Here is a 19,815-nt window from a genome sequence, read left to right on the forward strand (position 1 = left end):
CTCCACCCTGCTGCTAGGCGAACACGAGGCAGAACCGGAGCGGTGTGAATGGCAGCTCCGGTAGCTGTACCTGCACTCGCCCTTCTCTAGCCACCTCACTCACAACAGCAGGGAGGACGCTGCAGCCTGGACTTCGCGTGGGCGGTGCACGAGCGTAGGTGACCGGGCGGGGGGGGGGGATCAGGCGGGCTTATGCAGCTGGCGCTGAAGCCCCTGCTGTGGCTGCATGGCCGCTATTGTTAGCGAGCTAGTTCGAGTCCAACTAGCAGCATCTGCCATTCATACCCTCCCATCTACAATGTACATGTACCCTGAGCCTCAATCACATGCACTCCCTAATGCCGGGGTTCTCAATCTTTTCCTTTCTGAGCCCTGCCCCCTGCAACATGCTATAAAAACTTCACAGCCCACCTGTGCCACGATAACTGGTTTTCTGCATATAAAAGCCAGGCCCGGCATTAGGGGGTAGCAAGCCAGGCAACTGCCCGGGGCACCCCGCCACAGGAGCCCCCACGAAGCTACATTGCTCAGGCTTTGGCTTCAGCTCCTGGTGGTAGGGCTCAGGGCTTCAGCCCCTGGCAGTGGATCTTCCGCTTTCTGCCCTGGGCCCCAGCTAGTCTAATGCTGGCCCTGCTTGGCGGCTCCCCTGAAACCTGCTCGCAGCCCCCCCACCAGGGGGCCCCAGACCCCTGGTTGAGAACCACTGCTCTAATGCACACGCACGCACACACACACACACACAAACTCACACACTTGCCCTTGTTTGTATATACTCACTCGACACACTTGCTCATGCGGACTCCCGTTCGCCCACTTGCACACTCTTGCAAATCTCGACCATAACAACAGCCTATTACCAGCGTTGTACAAATGCAATAAATAAGAAACCCATCTTGAAACACATTAACTAAAGATCAACTAGAGAAAGTCTGGATGACGACTGGACCCAGGGGCCCCAAAGGCAGGCAGGGACACCATACAGATTCAAGATGACAGAAGAAATCCAGAATTCCAGAGCCCATCTGATTGGCCTCTCTGTGAAAGCAGAGGAGTTTGCAGCTACCCCACAAATTGGCTTTCTGCCTGAACTGTACCTTAGGCATGAATAAAGAACCATGGAAAAAGCTAAATGGGGAAGAGATGGTGGGTTTAGGGCTGCAGAGCTTAGCCCCATATAAGAGTTAAAACCTAACACTACCCAGGAAAACCCAAGGAGGGAAGAGGATGAAGCCAGTGCTGAACCAATGCTGTAGCACACTGCTGTAGGGTGCTGTGTTGGCGATGCCATCTTTTGGAGCTGATAGAAAACCAGGGGCCTGACAGCCTAACAAAATCCTGGTCCTTGTCTTTAGACCGAGGAACTTAGCACTGGTTTCCTGGCCAAATTCAAACTCAGGTTAATTCGCACACTCTGCCAGCCTAAATTTCCTTTGCAGTTTCAACTGGACACAGGAGTCTTCTTTTCTCCTTGATCGACGTTCTTGCGAAGTGTTGCTGTGCTCTGTTAAATAGCTGCTGCATTGCACACCAGAGGTGGCTGCCTCTTGGTGGTGGGTGAAACTTGTAGGTCCATTTGTGAAGTCCTTTGAAATGAAAGGCACCATGTAAAGGCTCATACGATCCCCCCACCATGTATGGAAAGGAAAAAGTCCACAGTGGGGCCCTGCAAAGGAAAACCATGACTGTGCGTGGTGCTCTGCCTTCCTGAGTGGGCAGGACCAGAAGTGTACAGAAGGATGTTTCCCAGCCACCGCTTGCAGAGGAGCCTACAGAAAAGTCGGGGAGAGTTAATGCTGCCTGAGTCCACGTGGCAGCATTGGCGGGCGCAGTGTTTTTAATGCCAGTTCCTTCTCTCCTTCCTGTCACCCCTGCAACATTGTCACAAAGCACCAGAGACCTTTCAACTTCGATGTATAAACTCATAAACTGTGTGGGAGGAATCAGGGATCTAGTCCCAGCCCTGTCATGGACTCGGTGTGTGGCACCAAGCAAGTCACATCACCTCTCCTGTGCCTCAGTTTCCTATCTGCAAAATAGGGGGATAATCCCCACCCCACAGGGATGTGCTCAGGACTAATCAATTAATGTCCATGTGCTGAGATCCACAGAAAGGCAGTTTCCTATAATTTACTCTCTTGCTTCAGGTACTTTGCAAAATATAGATCCTCAGGCAGGGTAAACTGCTGTAGCTCCATTAACTTCCATGGGGGTCCAATGGTTTGCACCAGCTGAGGCTTTGGAGCTTAGTCTGGGATAATATCCAAAATACGTCTCCTGAAAGAACTTAACTTTGGGACCAGGGTTATATGTAAACACAGGTCTCTCTATTGGAGTTAGGCATGAAATCCCAGATCCAAACACTCCCTCGCTTGAGGGAGTTCAGAGCCAGAGCTGAAGTCTGCAGCTGTGGCCTGTCCCTAATGTTTACGGACATCTTGCTGACTTTTCCATCTCCCCACATCCTTCTGTACAATCATGGAACTCTCCAGGTCTTTTCCTCCATCAGCTAAGAGCTACCCAGCACCCACTTCACATCGTACAGCAATGTTGCTAGGGCCAGTTCAGCTTGTGAAGGTCACATAAACACACCGGTGTCCTCACAGAAGGGAGGGGAAAAAACAAAACCGCCAAGTGTTTGCAAATGTGTTTGCAGGGTTGTCAGGTGGCAACTGGCAGTGCTACAAAGGTGCCACCAGACAATAATATGTGAACTTCTTTGGGAAGACCTTCGAAGAGGCGTAACACATGCTTTATGGTCAGTTACCCATAACCCAGGAGAGCAGGAAATGTGCCAGATCTGGGTTCTTGCTGACGCCATCCTACAAGATAAGCCTTTTCCTCCCCTCTTTCTGGCATGTTACTGTGCCTTTGAGAAAGCAGATCACAGGCCCTGATTTAGCCTGCCTAATAAGCTGAGGCCCAGAGGGCATGTGATGAAATGAAAACAGCAATATATTTAGCAAGGTATGCTTCTGAATGCAATATGGCTCAAGCTGCGTGGCTCACTTGCCACGGAGACTAAATGAAGACCTGCATTCTGGACATTGTTCTCACTATGCTCCCATGCGCCGGCCACTGCGAAGCACAGCAGGGTCACAGCTCATCTGCTTTGTCCCTCGCTGCTTTGGAATAGCTAGTGCCCCAAGCTGTAGCCTGTATAGTGCAGGGACTGCAATTATGCCTGGCCCCTGTGCCGAGGGCAAAAGGCGGGATCTCCTGACCTAGCACACCCATGCATGGACAAGAGACAACCTGGTCCTTATTCTCTCAATTACAACTCCACCGAGTCTTCCCTGATCACTTGCCTGTACTCTGCCCCCCGTCCTCTTCCTACGACAAGGACATCCACCCCCCTACAAAAGGCAACATGGCCTGGGTCTGAAACTTACACTCACTTTTAGTTCCATTCAGAGGCTGGCCCTGGAACCTGCAGAGCAATGGGACCAATTGTTTTGCACATGTTGTGTGCTTATGTGTGACCTCCATCCTCCACTCTGTGTTAGCCCAGGGCAGTGCAATTCCACAGAACTAGGTAGTCTGGCATGGAGGAGATTATCCTTCCAATTTAGAAAGAATCAAAATTAACAGCGCAAAGTGAATATTAATCATCCTGGCATAACTAGGCCGCTGGCACAGTGCACTTGCCTCTGGACAAACAGCCTCCGTCAGGGAAGCCAAGTACAGTAACTGGGGGTAGGATGACACGAGGCGCAGACGGAAAGAGGATTACTCTGCTGTGGATTGTGTGAGCGTGAATGGGAGCCAGCTTCTCACAAGCCTCGCAAACAAGGGGAGCCTGGAAACAACTGCAGCAGCACTAGATGCAGTGAACAAGGAAAGTGCCCCGCCACCTCTGGTTTTACTTCCTGCCGGCAAACAGAAGAGTTCTGATGCAGCACCACTAGCCACGGTGCAACCCTCATCTCCCCCTCACCCCAAAACACTCGTGCTGTGCCACCTCATGGGCCACTCATTCCCAGAACCCCCCAGGTGACCTCACAGGCCCCTTTCCTAGTTGTGTGACCCCATGCCCCCGTCTCAATTCCTCTGTGCAACCCTATAGGTCCTCCCGCCACCTCACTTGTGATCCCGCAGGCCTGTTTCCTTCCCCCCACAACTGTCACTTTTTGCTTTTTGCTCCTTTGCTGCAGCTCTCCGTGTGAACGGCGCTTTCCAACTCATCTTCTTCGCAAGTCCCTCACGTAGGAGCACAGCAGCAAACATCAAGGATGGCGCCTCCGTTGGTGCTGGGCCAGCCTCAGAAGGGGCAAGGTTTCAGTTTGGAGGAGCAGCTGAATATCCGGATACTTCTCTGGATTCAGATTCAACAATGTACTGAAAATCTCAAGGAGAGTTTGGGCAACTTTAATATCCCACTCCTCTCTCCATGAGCCACTGGAGCTCCTTACGGTACACGATAGTGCTGTCAGCCTGAGCTCCCTAGAAGGGAAGGAAGGGGTGTAACACTACATGGTATGGGATGAACAATGATGCCTCCTCACTAGAGTCATTCCTCCCACATCCACGTGATTAGAACAGAGGGTCTTGGGACTAAAGCCCAGGATTGAGTTCACCTAATTAAAGACTTCTAGGTTCTCTTCCTGTCCGCCCAAGGTCACCCAGCGAGGCTTTGGCAAAGTCACTTCACCTGCCTGTGCCTCAGTTTGCCTCTCTGTGAAATGAAGATCATGAGATTTACTGGTCTGTGAGGCTAAATTCATTAACACTTGCAAAGCGCTGATAGATGTGCAAAATGCCATCGCCCTCTAGCTCCTTGGGAAAGCACATTCTTTGCGCCTTACTGCAGAGCGGAGATGTGCATCAGTGATGCTCTGCCACCTGGCATACTTCTCACTGGCAAACAGCGCGGGCCTTTGGCAAAGGGGCTAAGGCCAGCACATCTTCCTTTTGGCTCCAAGATGAAAGGTTCCCTTGTTTTAAGGGAAGAGAACATGGTGCGGTTCTCCAGCAGCCATTTAGGATACAGACGCCAAAGATAAGAGGCGGGGAAGCCATTCCCGGGACCTGGCCCCTGTCCAAGCAGGGGACATTCTCAGGCACTGATAAGACTGAGGCAAGAACACAAGGGAGTTTATGTTCTGATTTCTAATCCCTGTTTTATTTTCACATTGCAGAAAACATCTCCCTGAGCGGGCAGATTATCAGATTGGCCCAAAATCCACACTCCTTCTCTGCCTGCCCCCGCAGAGCTCTTGAGACACATGGGCTCTTAGAGGTTGTGTCCTCTCCATGCCTGTTGCTGCTGAGATAAGAACAGCTCTGTCAGGCTCTCATTCAGGGCTCCTGCACGCACGGTATGTGAGCGAAGAACAAGAAAATAACACAGGGTGATCCCCAAGAGGCAGGGGACAAAAGATTCTCCAATATTATCACGCAGCCACCTTCCTCGGCCAATTGAATGCCTCCCTTCACACACCCACACCCGACCCCACTCACGTACATTATACCCACAGACACACACACACGCTATTCCGCATGCGTACGTACACTGCACAAAAATGCACTACTCACATGCACTCACGCAAATCCCCAACACACACATTACACACACACATCCCCGCACTACATCACAGCTGCATATAGCCATTACAAACGTTGCACACAGAGAAACCCAATGCGCACTTTACCACACCTTGTGCACATGCACCTGCATTACACATGAGGGTATTGCCTGGACACATACTCCACATATCCATTACGCACACATCCGTATTTCACACACAGTTTGTTACCTCCTATTTATTTCTTCGCTCCTGCCTGTGGGTGGTGATCCTCCTACTCCATTATGCCTTGAACCCTCTCTGGGGATCTTGTCTTCCACCACAGCACCTGGTGCCTCAGAGTTGCTCTGCGGGTGCTCCTGCAAGTGTTTCCTACAAGGCCAAGTCGCTGCAATGTTTGGGGTTTTATCAATCACTCTCTATTAATCTGCCTAGGTTCTTGATAGCCCATCACCTTGCTTAAGAAAAAGAACTGCTGAGCGGGATGGAAGGGCTGCTGCCTCACACGCCCTGAGCTGGCATAAGGAAAGCAGCGTCTTAGTGCAACTGGCTGGGTGAGACAAAGTCCATGCAAAGGTAAAACCCAGGCTAGGTCAGCAGCCCACTCCCGGGAGCACAAATGTTTCTAAATGCTAATGCAGCGTGTGTGCTCCAGAGCAGAAGGGCCAAAACCGCTATCGCTCATCCTGGTCTCTGCTCAGCGGTGCTACTTTTCACACAATGCTCTCAAGTCCCAGATATTCCAGGGATGTGGGCAACATCCTCACAATGTCTCACTGAGACACGATAACGCTGGCAATGGAGCCCCGAAGATGTCATGTCACAACAACTATTTACAAGAACAATATTTTTGAAATGGCAACTCTCTCACGGAGATGTACGCTGCCCTCCTGTAGAGCCTTACATCTGAGATCTCAAAGTGCTCCCCTGACATTACAGTGCTAAGCATCAAAACACCCCTGGGAGGTAGATCAGTATCCCTCTCCCAATCTCACAGATGGGGAAACTGAGGCATGGAGCAGTGAAGTGATTTGCCTGAGACTATTCAGCAAGTCAGTGGCAGGGCTAGGAACAGAACCCAGGAGGCCCTTGACTGCAGGCCCCTGTACAGGGCCGGCTCTAGGCACCCACAAGGCAAGCACGTTTCCAGGGGCGGCACATTCATAGGCGCTGACTTTACCCAGCACCGATGGGTGCTTGTGCTCCCCCGGCCCCGCCCCAACTCCGCCCCTTCCCCATCCCCATTCCAACCCTTTCCCCAAATCTCCTGCCCCACTCCTCCCCCGGGGCGCGCCGCATTTCCGCTCCTCCCCTGTCCCTCCCAGGCTTGCCTCCTTTGCTGAGGCAAGCCTGGGAGGGAGGGGAGAGAAGCGGAGCGGCGGCACGCTCAGGGGAGGAGGTGGAGTGGAGGTGAGCTGGAGCGGGGGGTGGGGGGGGAAGGGGAGGGCCGCAGGAAGTAACACTTGGTGGGGGGCAGAGGAACCGCTCCCCACCCCAGCTCACCTCTGTTCCACCTCCTCCCCCGAGCACGCTGCCACTTCGCTTCTCCCCCATCCCTCCCAGGCTTGCCGCGCAAAACAGCTGTTTCATGGCAAGCCAGGGAGGGAGGGAAGAGAAGCAGCGGCGCACTCAGGGGAGGAGGCGGAGGCAGAGCAGAGGTGAGCTGGGGCAGGGGGGCGGGGCGGGGAGCTGCCGGTGGAAGCAGAGCACCCACCAATTTTTCCCCGGGGGTGCTCCAGCCCCGGAGCACCCACGGAGTCAGCACCTATGGGCACATTTCCAGGGGCGGCATTCCAGCCAAAAAGGGGGAGCGGCCAAAAAATTTTTTGCTTGGGGCAGCAAAAAACCTAGAGCCAGCCCTGCCCCTGTACAAACAATTAGACCACACTGCCTCTCCCCCTGCCTACACTTCAGGCTGACTCTGTTGCAATCTCTCCTTATGCTGCGACAGAATCTAGGCAGTTGCTAGCAATCTGAATTTAAAGAGAGATTGTAAATTCTTTGCAGCAGGGATCACTGTTTTGTTCTGTGTTTGTACAGCACCTAGCATGATGGGGTCCTGGTCCTTGAGTGGGGTTTCTTGTCGTTACTGCAATGCAAACTGATCTCACATAGGTACTTATGCATCTAACCTGCTTAGCCACTTTTGAAAATCCCACCAGGTGCACACTCGCACCTTTACACACCTAAGACCTTGAAAAGCTTGCCATTTTTGCATCAATGATGTACATGTATTTGGAATGTGAAATTTTTGCCTGCTTCTAATGTCAAACCATCCTTACTTGGAAATACTTCCATCTCCACTCAGAACCCAGCACTCTCAGTGGGAGGAGCAATCGTCTCAGTTCACTGCGAAGATCACTGACTTCCACGGTGGATTCATGAGCCACCAAGAACAGCAAGCCACACACAGGAGCGGAAATGCAACCGGCTTCTTTCCAGCAGCCCAGCCCCCACCCGCAAACGGTAATCATGGAAGCACTGATGGTAAATAGAGACTTCGCCTGTGATTCTGACCTTCCTGGATGGTAAATAGAGTAAATAGAGTAAATGTTTGGGGCCCTACGTGCATAGATTGTCAACACCTCCTTTGCTGAGGCAAGTCTACCACTCACCTTCAACTATTTAAGAGTCTGACCACTACAAAAGAAACTTTCACTTGGTGATAGAGACCTATGGAAATGACCATTCAGTGTCTCAGCAGCTGTCTCCAGGCAAGCTGAGTCGAGCACCTAGCAAAAAAATTTCCAGGGCCACTTGTCAGCCGCCATAATCCGGGATTGCTCAAAGTCAAGTTTCAGGTCGGGCCATGGTACAGAGGGAAGCCTTGCTGCTCAGACAGTTGAGCTCCGTATGCATCCTGCTAGGTCTCTCAGCCCCTTTTATACTGTTCATCACCAAGTACTCCTATCCCACCAGGTGAAGGGGGAACAGAAATGACTCATTCTTCTTCTCATACCAAACCCAGAAGGTCATTATGGGCATCTTTCAGAGCCCTCCCGTCTGAGTCACGCACGCTTCAGTCCTCTCTCCCATATTCCTCAACATGTACATGATGCAGTTACGGGAAACAGTGCAACCACAAGGGCAGAAGTGCTAGCCCAGTTCAAGGTGTCTCCTGATATTCAAAGCTCTTAATGGCACTGGGCCTAGCTACATGAGGGGTCAGCTCTCCCACAACAACTATATTCCACTGGAAAAATGAAACTATTGGGGAGGGGGGAAGAAATGAGCATGGGGTGCAGAACTTTGACAGGATCTGGGCCTACACTATGGAACTCACCCCTCACAAGAGGTAAGGATGACCAGGAATGTCACCTCATTCAGAAACAAATGCAAAACTATCACTGACATGGCTTCCCCTCAATACGATCCTCTCACGTTCACAAAACCCCAACAGTCTAATCACAAGACTTGCTCCTTCCCGCAGAGCAGCAAGAGAGAAAGGTGCTGATATTTTACATCCCTGGATGTTGTCATAAGAACCCAGATAGACAAATTTCCACTTCTGTGAAGTCCATGTGAGTTCCTCCAGAGCAAGGACTGAGTAAATGCTTCAGGAGTTGGACCAATACAAGTGTAGTAATACTTTGCACTCCAATAGGGCCTCACACCTAAGGATCTCAACATGTTTTGAATATTATCTCCATTTTATAGATGAAGAAAACGAGGCCCAGAAAGTTAAGAGATTTGCCTGAGGTCACACAGTGAGGCAGTGGTTTCTGACCCAGCTCTAACCACTAACCACAACTCTACCTTTCTAACATTTGGCTCTTTTCTGAATTAAACCTCCAAATGGCTTTCTTTTAGCCCATCACCAATTAGGACTGCACTGCATTGTTATTTATCAGCAATGCTGCAACAGGACTGACCCAGCCCGAGCCGCTACCGAACCAATGTCACACAAAACCAAGGCAACCACCCAACTCAACGCTGAGCATATGGCACTAGAAGTCTTCCATGTAAGAAGCTGGTTATGTGGCTAGACAACAAGAATGGTCCAGTGGTTAGGGTACCCCTGGGCCTTAGGTGACCTGAGTTCAATTCCCTGCTCTGTCACAGACTATCTGGGTACCTTCAGGCAAGTCACTTAGTTGTGTGGTGCCTCAGTTTCCCAGCTGTCAAATGGGGATAACAGCACCTCATGGGGTGGGAGGTGAGAATAAATCCATCAAAGACAATCAGGTGCTCAAATCCTATGGTAATGGGGCTCACATAAGTATCTCAGATTGAGAGATGCCCTTATCCCTGTTTTCCTGGGGTGACTTCAGAAGCATGAATCTCACCTCACCTGTCAGAAAGGTTGTGCTCTACTTGTTTGTTTTAGTGAGGCCTGACACGGTCTCAATAGGGAGGGAAGGAATAATTCTGTCTCGGCTTCTCCAGGGCATACGAAGTGAGCTGGAGTAATGAGCTCACAGCACTCGGGGAAACCTCCCTTGAGTCTCTCACCTCCCTTTTAATAGGTGCCACTGAAACTTGTGGGGACCGGTTACCCAAGCAGCACAGGAGTAGCCACCAGCCCAGGGACAGAAAAGACAAGGGGACTGAAAGTGCGTGTGCACAGGTGTATGGAAAAGAAGGAAGCTGATAAACAGCTTGCACCAAAATACGGGGGCCACGACTAGACTAGCAGCATGTGCGTGCAGGACAGATACTGCCCTGGGGAAGCCCAGTACCGCAACAGCAAGAGATGGTTGCTGGGAAGGCGTGAGCTGCACTGACAGAGCGCTCCAGAGGGTCAGGCTGGAAAAAGAGGGGGTGCACTTCAAGTCAGGATAGAGAGACTTGATACGAGCTGTGCTGGGTCACAGCTGGGGTTCCTGCAGGACGCAACTGGAGTGCCTTGGCAGAGGGGATTAGTATGGGGATGGGCAGGGAATGATGGCATGGAAAGATAGTGCAGCAGATTTGGGTACACAGAGGGCCTCGATGCTCCAGTTCTCAGTTCAGTTTGCTTTTGGGGTGAGATGTCATGAGGATACAGCGTAAACCAGGAAGACACTATCATGCATGTTGGTTTGCATTTGCCATTCATCACCTACAGCTGCCTAATTGTTGAATGCAATTACTGCAATGATAGTGGCTGTTTTTACACAGGGGACATTTGCTTTCTTCTCTCTGGTTAGCTGATGATGTTGTTTTCGCCTGTACATTACAGTTACACTGCAGATCATCTGAGGATCATTTGGGACTCAGCTGTTAGCTGACTGAGGCATTTGGTTTAGTCTCAGGAATGCTAGAGTGTGGGATATCACACACAAATCTCCCACAATGCCCTATAGATAGAATTGCTAGCTACTGTTCACCAATATGGAGCTAAGATACCTCTGAATGAGATGGTGGTTAGTCAAAGTGTCAGCGAGAACAAAGTCAGTGTATTAGGAGAGTATTGTGCAAACCCTTCCATGAAGCTCTACCAGTGGACCTCGATGCCAATGTCCCCTTGGAGAAGGGCAGCGTGGTTCAGTGGTTAGGGCACTGGCAACCGGGGTTCAATTCCCTGCTCCACTCCACCTTGTACAAGTCACTTAGCCTCTCTGTGCCTCAACTCCTCATCTGTAAAGTGGGGCTAATAGCACTGCCCTGCAAACTGTCAGGATACCTTCATAAAGAACGTGAGGCGCTCAGGTACTCTGGTAATGGAGGCCACATAAATACTTAAGACAGTCCTGACCTGCAGCTCCCATCCCTGGTTATTCCAGTCCTGAGTCCCACACAATTCTCTTCAGTTGTAACCTGTAGCCACGCTCCCTGCTACTCTGTATCTGGGACTCCCGCACAGCCCTGCCGATGCATCTCACTCCCACATTGCTATAACCCTGTTATTGCAGACCTGGTCCCCTCCTGATCGAGGAGGATCAGAAGTGCTCTATCAAAGAGTGGCTTTGTGTAATTACATGCATTTACAGGATGCCGTAGACTTTCACTTCAAGCAAGATTTGACCCAAGGTCTCCAGAGCGGAAAGGCCAATATATGATCCTCTTTAGCACCACGCCTCAATAATGTTGATTGTAGTTCAGGCTTGGAAAAACCCTCCAGACCGACAACTCAGAGGTAACCCTCCCCAAAGGAAACCTCTACAGACCAACTCTCATTTGTAGAGATTCAAAGAGTGCCACCTCATTCATACACATCTGGAAACACACCGGAAATAGGCAACTTACGCGAATTTTAATAACTCTTGTCTTTGCTCCACAGTTCTTCTTGAGCAGCATCTTCTGGAAGAGAAACAGAATGCAGGGATTAGTAGCAGTGGTGTGGTGGGAACACAAAGCTTGCATGGAGTCACTTTACGTCAAACAGGATGGAAGGTTCAGAGGACTAAGATAAGACAGGAATACCAGATCAGATCTGTGGTCCATCTAGCATACTGTCTTTTATGGTGGCCAATACCAAGTACTTCAGAGGACAGTGAAAGAAACCCTATAGAGAACAATTATTGAAGAACTTGCCCACGGGGAAGTTTTTTTTTCCAAGTTTTCATCAATTAGTGACTGGTTCAGGCCCTGAAGCAGGAGAGTTTATATTCCTTTTGAAAGAAAAAATTATCCTATTTAATGTACGTGTGGATGTTCCTGTTATCTGTATTTATTATATTTATTTATTTAGAGTTATATAATAGATTTTAAAAGCACCGACTCATGGCTCTACGTTCCTCTAGCAGGTATTCAAAAAGCCATCACACTTGTCATAAAATATGGAACCATACACCTTGAACAGGAGGAGTTTCTTACAGAAAACAGCTACAGAGACAACCAGGCTTCCACACAACTTGAGTCCCAGCTCTGTCTCCTTTGTTCATCAGAAAGTTTTATACAGCACCCAGACAAGTAGGGGCTGAATAACATCAGAGTTAGGCCAAAAAAATCTGATAAAAACTTTTGTAGTTGGAAAATAAGAGCTTTATTGAAAACTAAATATTTTATGGAAAAATATTTCAGTGAAATATTTCAATTTTTCAAAATGAAAAATTTGGAGGAAAAACCAGTTATTTTATTTATTTTTTTATACAAATAGTGGATTTTCTGCCCTTTCTGTTTTCCACTTTTTACTAGCTGGAAAACAGTAACAAAGTATAGAAAAGCGTTTTCTTCCTTGCTTTCCTACACTTTGCTACTGTTTTTCAACTTGAGAAACTTTCCCCCACTTTCTGTCTGATTTCCAACTTTTGCCAATTGGAAAATAGTAACAAAGTGAGAAGACTGGGGTACTCCCCAGTTTTTCACACTTTTTTAAAACCTTTCTCTTCATTTTTCCAGTGAAAAAACAGGCAAAATACATAAAGGGAGAACAAAGCATCTGAAAACTAAAATAAAAAACAAAAAACCACAAATACTCGGTTAAAAAAACTGAAACAAAAGTAAACATTTGAGGTAAAAAAAAAAAAAACATTTTTTGTCCTGACACAAAACAACAAATTCCCACGAAAAAATTTTGATCCACTGTGGAAAAAATAATTCCATTTTTTCACCAGCTCTAAGTAATCTACTACAAGTAAACACACCTTTACAGTACTAGTGCAAACAAAGAAAACACAGCAACCTCCCAAAACTTAGAAAGGGAAGAAAAAGCCACCCACCACCAGCACAAATACCAGGGCAGGGCACCCAGCCCTCCGCAAACCATCCCTCCCCAGATACCTGGGGAAAGAGATGGGTCTTGCAGTACATCTTGAAAGCTAACAGATTTGGGTTTGTTTAGACTAAGTACATTTCAAAGTATAGGTGCGCTGAGGACTGTTAATAGCTGACAAATATAATTAGTTACTTGCCTGAATCTACCATTTTCACTGGCCATCAAAGGGCTTTGTCGCAGCCACACGTATTAGTTCCCGCCCCAGAATTCTGCCCTGTAGCCACAGCCTGGGTGTCAGTGCAGCCCCAAGGTCTCTCACCCTGAAGGGACCGCAGCAGCGATTAGCACAAAGTAGGTGCAAGCAGACAAAGAGAATGGCGGAACTAACCCAGGTCTGTGCCATCTGGATCAGCAAGTACTTTTTTGGGAATTCCTATAAAACAATGCAGGGCTCCATTCCCAGCACTGCTATGGGGGAGTTATTCTAAACTTGGTATTTACTGAGAGGTGACTGCCTGTTTTTAAGACCCCCCCAACAATTGTTGAGTGAGATGAGGGGAGTGCAGGGAGGGGAACTTAGTGGGGCTAAATGTCCTTTTACAAAGAGACCGACTGCATGGTACAGGGCATGCGGAAGCAAAGAGTCGTGGGGTGTTACAGGGTTTGGTCCTCACCACAAGCTTTTCTTTCAAAGCCACTGTGTGAAGTCTCACTCTCACCATATCTACCCACTGGCTGGGAGGGTAAGGTGAGTCCTCCCAAGACAGCAAGTTTACATGCTGTTTGGCTCTGAGGGGAGGAACTGCATACAAAGGGGAGCAGCATGGTCTAGTGGTGAGAGCCTAGGTTTTAATCCCACCTCTGAGAGGGGAATGTTGCTAAAGCAGGGAACTGAGCAGCCAGGACTCCTGGGTTCCAATCCCAGCTCTGTTATAAACTGTGTGACCTTAGGCAAGTCACTTGACTTGAGGTAAAAAAAAAAAACAGACATTTTTTGTCCCGAAACAAAAGTTAATCTGAATTTATACTACTGAATTTATACTACTGTAAAACTGAATTTATACTACTCAGCAATCCCCTGGGGGGAGGGAGTTTCAACACTTAATTCAACAATACTTGTAAAGCATCTTCCACAGCTGAAAAGAGCAAAGCATTGTCAAGCAGCCTGCTTAGCCCAGCCCCTGCTTACAGGAGGCAAGCATGGTACCTCCCAGTCTCCCCTGCACAGCGTCCACTGATTCAAGGGTTCCCACTCATAGATCCCTTTACTCCGGCAAGGCACCATGTATTCACACCATTCCAAATAGCCAGTTTCAAATTAGCCTGGACACCAAGGCCCTGGTGTTTACTCAACCCAGCCTCTGACTAAACGTGGGGACAATTCACTGTGACTGCAGCTGCACTTACGTAAGTGCCTGATGCTGTTAAAGAAGAAGCCAAAAATTACTTGAATAAATACTACATATTTTAATGAACTGGCTTGGGGGGGAGGGGGAGTGAACGGATAGATGGATGGACAGAGCCCTCTGAATGGAACTAGTATTGCTCATCTGTATCATAAGCCCTATACTGCTAACAGATAAATGGAGATTCTCTTTTACCTAAAGTAGCAGGGCTAAGCTTTAAGAGTGAGATGATCTTAGTTCCATCCCTGCTTCTGCCATGAAGTTCCAGGTAGCTGTGGTAGACAGCATGTTGGTTAGCTATGAAGCCCTAGGCAGCCATGGACATGTTATTTGGTAATGACCTCTCTGGTATGCCCCCTGCTGGACTTTCCGTGGGTTCAGAAGTAAAATCTAGGGATGAGGGAATTCCAAGAGGTTCTGAGGTTTGGATAAGAACTGGTGCAACTCAGTCCTTTTGATTCTCTGCCTGTCGCACATAATGGTCTCGTCTCCTGTGGGCTGTAATACTTTGGTCTCAGTTTAGTTGTCGGGTCTAATGTGTGGCTGTTGAGGGGTGCTGGTGGCCTGTGATGTACAGAAGGTCAGACTAGATGGAGCTGGTGGTCCCTTCTGGCCTTAAACTCCATGCCTCTATGCGTGCCCCCACCCAGGCTCTTGGGTCTGCAAAGTTGGGCCATAAATCTCTGCTGAAAAGGCTCTCTCCTCTGAGGCTGCAGAGATGTCCGGCTTCTGCTTAGCCGGGAAATAAGGGGAGAGCAACTGTGTTGCAGCGTTTCAGCTTTGCCATGAGGATCCAGGAGGTGCAGAGGGGCATGAAGTGGCGGGGAATTAAATGTTTTTGCCCCTCAAAATAAGGCTGGGTCCAGCTGTTATTTTATCCAGTGAAATTTCTTGCTGCTTTGCTCCTAACCACGCTGCCATCACCCCTCTCCAGGTTGGGCTGCAGCACCCCAGCAATGGTACAATTACAAAATAAAATCAAGCCTCTTTGTATGGTTTTACGTCCCTCTGGTTCCCTGTTCCAGAGCCAGTTCACTGCCAAGCCCGAGCGCTGCCTTTCAGATTAGAAAGCTAAAGCATGCTGCTGCCTAGCAACAACGTGGGGGCTTTCCAAGGCAGCCCCTTCTCATCCTGGCTCTCTGGAGCTTTCGGTCCGGCTCTAAGAAGCAGAGACTCATTAATTCATAGACACATAGGTACAGACATGGCTGAAGTAACATTAACTTGGCTGCATGACTTGGAGCAGCTTAAAGCCAGGGGGAAAGGCCTAGATGAAAGGTGGCATGGCCAGTTACCACTGTGCTACCTTGCTTGTAACCCTTCATTTCCCATTTTGCAAATGGGGAAACTGAGGCAAGGAGGGGTTACATGATTTGCCTGCAGTCACAAACTAGCAAATGAGTGGCAGAGTTGTGAATAAAATTGGATGCTGATTCTGAGGCCTTTTAATCACAACACTATCCTTCTTCCCTCTACAATAAAGGAACGGGATGAAAGAGGCACCTTTCCTACTCCCAACCCCCTCATTTAAACTAAAATGTCCTCCTTGTCGACCACAAATTGGCTGTAGGCTTTACAAGCTGAACTACAGTTACCAGAGCAATGGAAAGCATATTGTAACAGGCCGGTGGCTCCCAAAGTGAAAGCAAAAACAAATTGACTGAAGAAAAGAAAAGTTTCTTCCAGGACCACATGCTGAGCAGCTCTGAAGTGAAGGCTGAGTGAGCTGACTGAGGGTTAAATTTCTGAGCACAGCAGAATCAGTTCAGCCTATGAAATCCTCCCACCCACTCCACCTCCTGCACACAAGAGTCCACAGCGATCCCCTTTATCCCAGACTGGGATTTAAAAGAAAATTCCAGTGATTCAATACAATCATTTAGAGAGTTACATAGCCACTGAATAAAATATTGCAACTAACCCATGATCCCCTAGGACTTGGCTGTATATCACAGCCATTCAGAGTGGCATGTAAACAGCAGAGACAAAATACTGAGCCTGCTGCTCTTAAAGCACCACCCTCCTAACACTTGTGCTACAGCGAAAATCTCCATGTAGGCATTAGCAGTATAGAGCCTATGATATGCTTTGGAGCAGTTCTGTTTCTGTCCAGTAGAAGTCACTGCACGTTTATGTTTATACAACCACACATAAGCTACCATGCTACCAAGTTCTTTGCAATCTATATTAACAGACAAAAACATAATTATCCCTTAAGTTAAGGTTGCTTCACTAATTAACATGAATGTTAAAAGATACAAATTCTAAATCATGTTACAGTTTTTAGAAAATGTGCATTTAAAACTATGGAAATGAACAGTTAAAGGAAAGAGCTGTGGGTTAATAATATGCAAATTCACTTGCAGCTGAGACAATCTTTTCAATGTACAAGTGTAAAATATCACACTACAAGCTGAAAACCAGCCTTAACTCTCCGCCCATATGCCTATTCAGCCTCAAATATGTATACATGAAACAATTTTTAGAAATCTCGGTTTCATTTTTACTGTCTCCACAACTTAAAACAAACCAAAAAAGATTGTTTTGTTCTTTTTTTAATGGCTGGGCTTCTTTCCACTCCAAAGTTGAACTCAGTAGAAGAAAAATTGGGTTTTACATCAATTTAGACAAATTGGTGCAAACTCCTGTGTGAAGAATCTTAATTCAGTTTAATATTGATTTCCATCAATTTAATTTAAATGAACAAGAGATCAGCTTAAGATAAACTGAAATAAATCAAGTTGAAAGTGAATGAAGAATGTCCATCTAGAGGTTTTGCACCAGTTTAATGAAAATAATTTTAAAACACACCTTTTAGTTTAACTGCTGTAACTATATGTGCAGATAACGCCTTCGTTATAATACAAGGAATGTTGAATCTGCCCTTCCCTGGTTTTGTGGAGGACTGGGAGTGGTCTCAGCCTTTACTGAAGGTGTGTGGGTTTTTTGTCAGGGGTTGGAGTTAAATAGGTGTTCACAAAGAAGCAAAAAAATGTAAATAGCCTGAATAAAAGTCACTTGTCCTCAGCCAGGTTTACTTTCCATTCTAGAGAGGATATCATACCCTTACTAGTTCTCCAGTAGTCCAAAGAGTCTTCTAGGAAAAACAGGGCAGGCAAGATCTGGTTTTCTAAAGTAAAAATAACATGCAGGGAAACAATTGCTTGAAAAAGAACTTTTCAGGGTTTTTTTAATCCATCATAAAGAAGTAAAAAAGGCAGAGAACATTTTCCCCCCTTTGCGGGACACCTTTAAAGAATCACCTTGCCTCCAGGGTCTTGCCCTGTGCATTCTGCCTTCTAAGACATCCACATTAACTTGTCACAAAGGGAACATATGGCACTTGGAGACATCATTTTTTAAGCACAGCAGAAGCTTTCAAACTTGCAGAGAGTGGGGATCAGGATGATTTTGGGGTGAGAGAGAAGGGAGAATACTGGGCAAGCAAGGGGGAGGAGAAACATATATAAAGAACTGGATGGACCCGTGGAAGAGTTGAGGACTAGTTTGTTTGCTCAGGGGACTGGCAATGGGCAACCCTTTCACCTCTAGATCAACAGGCCAAATGAGACCGAGGGTACTTGCGGTGGAAAGCCATGGCCCTCCAATGGCTCCTTGGTGGCTGAGGTGAAAGGAGTGGGGGGTTCCCTGTCCAGTTCCCACTGGGTAGGAGTCCACATCACCAAAACCAACATAACTCATTAGCCCCCTTGTTGGCAGAGCCACCAGAGAAGCTAAAGACTCAATGGGGCCACCGAAAGACTCCCCTCTTGCCCATAGAGGTGGGATGAGACAGATGGCCAGGGTGGGAGAAATTCTCCTTGTCCAGGGTTCAGCCTCCAGGGCTGTCGCTTTTCAGGGGCACTAATCCGCTTTACAGACAAGAACTGCCGCTGCCAAAAAGTAAAGTGCAGCATGTGACCAGGTGAAGGTTCCTCTAGGGCAACCACACAGTATCCCTCCTCTGCAGGCGCTCCAGGAGACCAGGGGCTAGCTCAGTCTCCCCCCACTGCCCCAGTGGAGACCGGCCCATCATTAGAGTGGGAACAGCAACCTACCACACCCCAGCCAACAGCACCAGCGAAGGAACAAAGCGACTTCCTCCCACCTCCCCAGCAATTATTGCGTCTGGCCCGGCGCGCTGAGGGTTAACACCCGTGCAGGGGAGGGAGCAGCTGCAGCTTGGTGGACAGATGAGGTCAGGCCCCAGCACAAAGTGGCTATTGTGAGGCACGCTGCTGCCGCTGCTGCAGGCTTCTGCTTGACCGAGTTCCACCTAAGTCTCACCGCGTGGCAGGACGCAGGCAGGGTTGGGGTGGGGGGATGGGATACCCGTGCCATCTAACACGCTGCAGCCTCGCCCCATCCCTCACCCCATCAGCCCAAATGGGATTTCAGCTGGATTCTATTCAAAACAAGGCCAGAAAGAATGATTGAGGACATGGAGATAGGCCATCTCCAATAACTGGCCAAGGGCTGCCCTCCCATACATTGCCCTCCCCGCCAGGAGCCTCCTCTAAAATGCCTACAGGACACAATCAGAGCTCAGCATCAGACCCAGCTCCTTCAGGTTCTCCTTCCCCTGCCACCTCACAGTTTCGCCATAAAACCATCTCAAAGCCTAACTCCCCACACCTTGTGCAGTCATGTACACCGCAGCGGAGCAGTGCCATGCTGCCAGATCACAATCAGAAGCACTCGAACAATTTGTACAGTGGGGGCACTGAGAGCTATTGAACTAAACTGTAAACCATGTCTATGATGGAAACTATTTCAAGCACGGGGGTGCCGCAGCACCCACAGTGCCAGCACCTCTGATCACAATAGTTGTGCTTTGCACTGGTGTGAATCACTGCGTAGGGTGCAGGGCAACAGAGAACCGGGCCTCACTTGTCCCTTCATTTCATTTCCTTGGCAAGAGGTTTCCCCAAAGCAGAAGACAGGTTTCACCTTCTTGTGAGTCTGGAGAGAACAAAGAGCGATTTCCCTATTGTCAAGGCTTGGGTTGGGTGTTTGGTTTTTGAATTCCTTAGCACTAAGCACTGTTGCTAGACCTTGGGCACAAATGCTTCGATCTGGTGAGGAGCCTACAATGCAAAAAAGCATGGGGGGAAAGGGTCAGATTCTGATCTCTATTTCACTGGAGTAAATCTAGAGTAACTCCTCTGGCTCCAGATTTACACCAGGTAGTGGGATCAGAATCAGGCTCAAACTGGATGGTGGGGGGAATCAGAGAGGCAAGTCGACAGATGCAGATTAGAAAGATTATTAATTAACTAGATTAGATTAGACAGATAGGCAGTCTATC

At 48.4% G+C, this 19,815-nt stretch overlaps 1 protein-coding gene across 1 annotated transcript in view; it reads right to left on the minus strand.

Annotated features, from left to right (window-relative positions):
* LOC144262234 (uncharacterized) overlaps positions 1–19,815 on the minus strand; it is a 75,518-nt gene that overhangs the window by 6,874 nt on the left and 48,829 nt on the right. The window contains exon 4 of the mRNA XM_077811915.1: positions 11,691–11,744. Coding sequence (XP_077668041.1) covers positions 11,691–11,744 — 54 coding nt within the window. The remainder of the gene's footprint in view (positions 1–11,690; positions 11,745–19,815) is intronic.

This window comes from Eretmochelys imbricata, chromosome 3 (assembly GCF_965152235.1).
Source record: "Eretmochelys imbricata isolate rEreImb1 chromosome 3, rEreImb1.hap1, whole genome shotgun sequence".
Classification (NCBI taxonomy): Eukaryota; Metazoa; Chordata; order Testudines; family Cheloniidae; genus Eretmochelys; species Eretmochelys imbricata.